Source organism: Gracilinanus agilis, unplaced genomic scaffold, assembly GCF_016433145.1.
Source record: "Gracilinanus agilis isolate LMUSP501 unplaced genomic scaffold, AgileGrace unplaced_scaffold56090, whole genome shotgun sequence".
Lineage (NCBI taxonomy): Eukaryota > Metazoa > Chordata > Mammalia > Didelphimorphia > Didelphidae > Gracilinanus > Gracilinanus agilis.
In genome coordinates, this window is record NW_025391455.1 from 1 (window position 1) to 7,072 (window position 7,072).

At 69.8% G+C, this 7,072-nt stretch overlaps 1 protein-coding gene across 1 annotated transcript; it reads left to right on the forward strand.

The window, feature by feature from the left end:
- Positions 1 to 366: 366 nt before the first annotated feature.
- On the forward strand, positions 367 to 6,319 carry PPP1R12C (protein phosphatase 1 regulatory subunit 12C; the record flags this gene model as incomplete). Its single annotated transcript, XM_044684797.1, has 22 exons — positions 367 to 453; positions 746 to 887; positions 1,353 to 1,483; positions 1,842 to 1,960; positions 2,046 to 2,205; positions 2,364 to 2,508; positions 2,910 to 2,984; positions 3,062 to 3,144; positions 3,225 to 3,352; positions 3,434 to 3,492; positions 3,570 to 3,637; positions 3,757 to 3,846; positions 3,943 to 4,033; positions 4,113 to 4,202; positions 4,288 to 4,348; positions 4,439 to 4,524; positions 4,743 to 4,798; positions 4,875 to 4,956; positions 5,041 to 5,145; positions 5,248 to 5,298; positions 5,406 to 5,456; positions 5,530 to 6,319. Coding segments are annotated over 22 exons (2,047 nt in total), but the record flags the coding sequence as incomplete, so codon positions are not given.
- Positions 6,320 to 7,072: the final 753 nt, after the last annotated feature.

The window sequence follows — 7,072 nt, forward strand, 5'->3', positions numbered from 1 at the left end:
CCCCCCACCCCGGGCCCTTCCCTTCCTCCCCGGGGTCCCGCCTTAGCCCTAATTTGGCAGGCGGGGCCTGAGGGGTCCCTGAGCGCCGGCCGTGCACCGGGCCATGTCTAGACGTGGGGATCCCGAGGAAGCGCCCCCTGTCTCTCCCCCTCCCCCGCGGGCTTCCTCGGTTCTAGTCGGCCATATGACCCTAGGCGAGTCATTTCCTCACCTGTCAGACGAGGGGATGCCCGGCCTCCCGGGGTCCACGTCCCCACTCCCACCACCCTTGCTTGGGCATCCTCTGCGTCCGTTGTCAAAGGAGGGCTCCGAGTCCGGGGGTGCCAGCAGGCCTCTGTCTAATCCTCTTCTCCCCCCTCGTCCCAGCCCTGCCTTTTCCTCCATGGCAGAGGAGGGACCCCGGCCCGAGACTCCTCCCACCCCAGCCGCCTTCCCGGTTTTCCTGGCCTCAGGGTGACCCCAGGAGCCCCGTCCTGTTTGGTGGCCCCTGGCCCGCCTCTTCTCATGCCCAGCCCGGCCTTCCCCAGGACTCTTCCTCCATGGGGGGTTCTTACCCTCTTCTCCCCAGACTTCCAGGGCCCTGGAGAGCTACCCCCACCCCCAGACCGCTCCAGGGCCAGCCTCATTCCCTCCTAGAGCCGGAGTCCGGGGGCTCCCTCCGCCCCTGCAGCACCCTGTCCAGGGAGTCCTGACCTGTGGCCGCCCCCGGCCTCTCGGCAGCCCCTTCCCTCGGGGCTCTGCTTAGGGCTCCTCGCGGCCTCCTGCTCCGGGGCCTAGGGAGTCCCAGCCTCCTCAGAGACCCCAGTGTGGGCCCCCTGGGTGGGGCGGGGGGGGCACAGACAGGCTGCCCGGGCGGGGTGGGGGGCAGAGGCGTGCTGGGTCCCCAGGTACCGGCTCAGGTCCTTGTAGGGGAGCCCCCTCAGCGCCCTCCCCCGGCGGGTCTCCATGACTTCGGGAGGAAACTGACTAGGCCGTTCCCAGGCCGGTGGGCTCCGCCCCCCCTCTGGCCGGCAGTTTCCATGACTTCATCCTCCCTCCCGGCCTCGGAGCCTCCTCTGGGCCCTGGTGCTGGGGGTGGGGTGGGGTGGGGGCGGCCGGGCTCTCTGCCCCTTCCTGGACCAGGTGCCTGGGCTGAGAGGCGGCTTTGGAGCCCCTGGGGGAGGCCCAGGGAGAAGTCCCCCCCGGCTATTTTTAACCCCGGGTCCCCAGGGAAAGGGGGGGACAGGGCCGGAGCTCCCAGCTCCATCCACCCCTAGGCTGCTTTTTTTTTTTTTTTTAAACCTCAGGGGCGGGGCAGGGGGAAGGGACTCGCCTAGGGTCACCCGGCCTCCTCCTCTCCCCTCCACTGCTAGGCTTGCATCGACGAGAACCCGGAGGTAGTCCGCTTCCTGGTGGAGGAGGGGGCCTCGGTCAACCAGGCGGACAACGAGGGCTGGACCCCCCTGCACGTGGCGGCGTCCTGCGGATACCTGGACATCGCCCAGTAAGGCCCGGCGGGATGGGTGGGCAGGCGGGCAGCCAAGCCCCCTGGCCCCGCCTTCCTCCCGGGCTCTCAGAGGGGGAGGGGGCGGACTCAGAGGCACCCACGTGACCTGGGGCCAGTCGCTGCCCCGCCTCCTCACTCTTTCCCTCCATCCGTGATAGGGGCCGAAGCAGCCGCTGGGCCGCCCCCCAGACGTGCCTGGCCTCTGCCGCTCCTCCCTCTTCTTTCCCACAAGCCCCCGGGGCTGGCCACTCTTTCTAGATGGGGAAACTGAGGCGCGCCCGAGTCCGGCAGGAGGGGAGGGGCTGTGGCCAGGGGGCCTGTATCCCTGCGCTACCGTGTACTCCGCGCCCCGCAGGTACCTCCTGAGCCACGGGGCCGACATCGCGGCTGTTAACAGCGATGGGGACCTGCCCCTGGACCTGGCCGAGGCTGATGCCATGGAGAGTCTGCTGAGGGCCGAGGTCGCCCGCAGAGGTGGGGGGGGTTCCCGGCGGAGGTCCCGTGGGTCCGGCCGGCCCCGCCCCCTCCGGCCCTACGGCTCCGCCTCCTCTTCCCGCAGGTGTGGATGTGGAGGCAGCCAAGAGGGCTGAAGAGGAGCTCCTGCTGCGGGACACCCGCTGCTGGCTGAACGGGGGCGCCATGCCCGAGGCCCGCCACCCCCGCACTGGCGCCTCAGCGCTGCACGTGGCCGCTGCCAAGGGCTACATGGAGGTGATGAGGTGCGGCCTTTGCCCATTGTGTCAACAGCAGCCTGCGGGGGGCGGGGCGAGCGGGCGGGAGGGAAGGCCAGCGGGCTGGGAGGGCTGGGAGCCTTGGCCTGACCCGGGCCATGGCGCTGCCCCGCCGGGCCGCCCCTCACTGCCCCCCGCCCTCGCAGGCTGCTCCTTCAGGCGGGCTACGACCCCGAGCTACGGGATGGCGATGGCTGGACGCCTCTGCACGCCGCGGCGCACTGGGGCGTCGAGGATGCCTGCCGTCTGCTGGCCGAGCACGGGGGCGGCATGGACTCCCTGACCCACGCGGTGAGGGCCAGCAGGCGGAGGGGAGGGGAGGGTCTGCTCGTGCCAGGCTGGGCCACAGCGGGAATCAGGGGTGCCCAGGAGGGGGCGTCTCTGTGTTCTCCAGACATAGCCCCCTCCTCTCCCTGAGTCGCTGAGGCCTCTCAGGCCCTGCACACTGGCTCAGCAGCCCAGGCCTCTGCCCTCCACCCTGTGTTACTCCCCAGCCTGGCCTGCCCTCAGATGGCACCAGGCATAGGGAGCACCTCCTGGGTGTCTGCCTCAGTTTACTCCGTTGTAAGGGGGGCCACGATGGAGCCCCTCCAGGGTGATTCTGGGGACCAGATGGGGGTGGGGGGGTGGAGAGGGGTGAACACTGCCAGCCCAGATTGGGGCTCAGAGCCGCCTCCTTCCTGTCCCTCCAGGGGCAGCGGCCCTGCGACCTGGCAGACGAGGACGTGCTGAGCCTCCTGGAGGAGCTAACCAGGAAGCAGGAAGATGTGAGGCCCCCCCCAGGAGGGTGGGGGAGGGGGTCCCTGCCCCCCCACTCCTGCCCTCACCAGCCCTTCCTCCCCAGCTTCGGAACCAAAAGGAAGCCCAGAAGCGAGGGACGGAGCCCGGCTCGGAGCCCCAGCCGGTGGCTGGCAGCAAACACAGGAGGTAGGGCCGGGCCGCCAGGTGGGGGGGATGGAGGTGGGGGCCTCTGAGACACCCCTTACCCGGCCTCGCTGTCCCTCCAGGAGCTCCGTGTGCCGCCTGAGCAGCCGGGAGAAGATCAGTCTCCAGGACCTGTCCAAGGAGAGGAAGCCAGGGGGTGCCGGGGGACCCCCACTTCGGGACGACGAGGAGAGCGAGGAGGGGCCCCCCGGTGAGGAGGCCCGGGGGCCTGGGAGGGCTGAGGCCCAGGCCTTGAGGAGCCGCCTGCTGACCTCTTCCCCCTCTCCCCCAGAGCCCGGAGCCTTCAACGGCCTGGCGTCCCCTCGGAGCCCGGAAGTCCCCAGCCTCAAGGTGAGGGTCGGGGGCTCAGAGACTCCCATGCAGGGTCCCCTCCGGGCCGTGTCACCCCCACCCTCTCTTCCCCACAGACCAAGGAGCTTCGCCTGGCCCGAGTGCCCCCCACGCTGGCTCGGAAGACTGCCGAGGCCCCAGACCCGTGAGTGTGGCCCTGGGGGGAGGGGCGGTGCCAGGCCTCAGTCTCCCCACGACCCATGTCTCCCTGGGGTGCCCCCACCTGCAGGCCTCGTCACTGTCGTCTCCCCTCCTGAACCCCAGGACCTCGGAGTCCCCCACGCCACTGCCAGCCATGCCAGCTGCCCCGGGGCCGGCCTCTTCTGCCCCCACCGATTCCAGGGACCGCAGGAGGTGAGGGCCATGGGGGAGGTGGGGTGCCCCCAGAGAGGGGCCTGGCTGGAGAGCCGGAGCTGAACGGTGGCCCACTGCCTCCCCCTCCCCCTCCAGATCCTATCAGATGCCGGTGAGGGACGAGGAATCCGAGTCTCAGCGCAAGGCCCGGTCTCGGCTCATGCGCCAGTCCCGGAGGTCCACCCAGGTGAGGCCCGAGCTGGAGGGGGCGCCTTGTGGGGGGAGCGCGCCCCGACCTCGCTCTCACGCCCTGGCCCTGCCCCCAGGGGGTGACGCTGACCGACCTGAAGGAGGCTGAGAAGAGCGCCAGCAGAGCCTGGGAGCCCGAGAAGGAGGCGGAGCTCTCCAAGGGCGTGGTGAGCCAGCGGGGGCGGGACCGGCTGCCTGGGGGCGGGGCGGGGCGGGGCGCTTTGCTGACCCCTCCCTCCCTCCCTCCTCCAGGACCCTGCTCGGAGGCCCCGAGTTCCCGGACTGGACAACTCTGACGGGCCGGTCCAGAGAGGTAGGTGAGGGCGCGGGGCGGCCACTGGGGCCAGGCACGGTGAGCAGCTGGACGCTGAGGCCGCCCGGGTCTGACCTTATCTCGCTTCAGCAGAGGAGCCCGAGGGGGACGGTCTTGGCCGGTCAGCAGCCCGGGACCGGAGGAAAGTCAGGAAGGAGCGGCGGGGGCCGGCGGAGGTGAGGGGGGCGGGCGGAGGGCAGATGGCACTGGGTGGCGGCTGGAGATCCCCGTGGGGGGCCGGCCGGCCTCTGTCTCCCTGTGGGCTGACGCGGTCCGGAGGAGACACAGTAGAGGACGAGCCGGTGGCCCTAGCTAGAGTCCCGGCCCGGGCACCCTGCTGGGCTGGGGGGAGGGGAGCACTTGGGTCCCCACCCCCACCCTGCTGTGCTTCCAGGGCGAGGAGGCGGAATTCGGGGACCCCCTGCCCAGTGAGGAGAGCCCGACCTCCAGGTAGAATGCCCGGGGCCCGGGAGGGAGGCGGGGGTGGGGAGCCCAGCCCTCACTGACAGCCCTCTTGGGTCCACAGCCTGGTGGACGGCTCCAAGCGCCCCCGGCCCCCGGCAGACCCCGGGGACCACCCGCCAGACAGCAGCAGCAACTTCCGCAAGGTACGCCCCGCCCCTTCCCAGGGTCCCCTGGGGGAGGGGGAGGAGCTCCATCCTGAGCCCCGCCCTCTCCGGTCTGCCCCGCAGCTGTACCTGAGCCTGAAGGGGGAGAATGAGCGGCTCAGGGAGAGCCTACAGGAGACCACCTTGAGGCTGGCGCAGCTCAAGGTGGAGCTGGAGAAGGCTACGCAGGTCAGCCGGCCACGGGGGTGGGGGTGGCGGCTCCCCCTCCCTCCCCGGCCCCGCCTTTTCTTCCCCTCTCCTGCCCCCTCACTGCTCTTCTCCCCCCAACAGAAACAGGAGCAGTATGCCGACAGGCCAGCAATGCTGGAGCTGGAGAGATTTGTGAGTGGGAGGTGTGGGGGGGGCCTGGGCCTGTAGCCTGGTTTAGTAATGGAGGGGGGGCTCCCCATCCTCCCCCCTTCCCTGACTGGCTCCCCCTCCCCTCCCAGGAACGGCGGGCCCTCGAAAGGAAGGCAGCCCAGCTGGAGGAGGAGCTGAAGGTGAGGAGAGCGCCCCGGTGGGGGGGGCTCGTCCTCCTTTCTCTCGTGACCCCCCCTTTCCCCCTTTCCTCAGGCCCTGTCCGACCTGCGGGCCGACAACCAGCGGCTGAAGGATGAGAACTCGGCCCTGATCCGGGTCATCAGCAAACTCTCCAAGTGACCCCTTCCCCACCCCGGGAGGCGGGGCCCGGCCCTGCCCCCTCCCTCACCCCTATTTATGCAGCTGCTTCTGCCACAGATCATTCCTTTGTGTGAAACTCGGGGACCCCGGAGGGGACGTCTGGGCCCCCATCACCCCCTAACAAAGCCATAATCACCCCCCACACTCCCCGGCACCCCTGGGATGGGGGGAGCCGGGCCCAGTGGAGGCCGCGGGAGAGGGCGGAGCAGGGCCGGAGGGAGCCGGCCAGAGCCGAGGAGGACAGTATATTGTATGTCGCCGAGGGCCAGCAGGACGAGTGGCTCAGAGGAGAAGCTCCCGGCTGGGAGCCGCGGGGGGTGGGGCTGAAGGCCAAGGACCAAGGGAGCCGGAAGATGCAGACTTTGGGGACCAGGGTGCCTGCCTGAGAGAGACCCTCCCCGCCCCCGCCCCCATCACGTGTGATGCCACCCCCTCCTCTCCTCCCCCTCCAGGGAGCAAAGAATGTGCCAATGGCCCGTGGGGCCGTGTATATAGGGGCGTGGGTTTCTGGGGGCCCCACGCCCACTCATGATGTGCAATAGGGGAAGGAGGCTTCTATTTTTGTGGCCGGGGTCTCCCCGCCGCCTGGGTCGGGTGGGGGGAGGGCACCCATGCTGGGAGAAAGTATTTTCCTGAGAGCTGCCGTGGCCACGGGGCACCGCGAATAAAGGTGTGACTTTGCTGCCCGCCTCCGGTCTGTCTGGGGTGGGGATGGGGGGGGGGAAATGGGGGCCGGCCCTGAGGGGGGCTTCTTGGGGTCCTTTTCTTTGGCCAGTGAGGAGGAAGGCGGCACAGCGCCGCTGTGTGTCCAGCCCCTGGAGGGGGGAGGAATGCCCACACCTATGCTGGAGGAAGTGGGCCTTGGCAGCAGGAGGGAGACCTCTCCATCTCAAATACGGCCTCAGATGCTTCCTAGCTGTGTGACCCTGGCCAAGTCACTTGGCCCTGTTGGTCTTCATTTCCTCATCTGGGGTCCCAGAGCCAGACGCCGAGTGTGAGGGGCTGCCGCTCGAGTGCCCCAATGGGCCACAGGGGAGAGGAGCCCCGGAGAAGGGAGGAGGGTTGCGGGAAGATTCATGAATTCCGTGTTGGACCCAGCCTGAGCTGCCCGTGCTCTGGGCCCCCGGCTCGGAGGAGCAGCCCAGAGGTCAGGGCTCGAGAAGGAGAGTGAGGAGTCCTCGGCCTAGGGAGAAGGAGCCAAGGGGCCCGCTGCCCTGTCCGAGGAAGTCATGGCGGGGCCTCGGGACGCCCGAGCGTGCCGGGCTGGACGAAGAGTCTCGGGAGGACCGAGAGAGGAGGTCCTTCGGGGGCAGAGCCTCGAGAGGCGGAGGCCGCGATCTGGCCCCAAAGGGGAGGCGGGACGAGGTGCGAGAGGACCCTGCATTGGGGAGGGGCGGGCACGCACGCACGCAGTGAATCTGAACCCGGCGCCTGT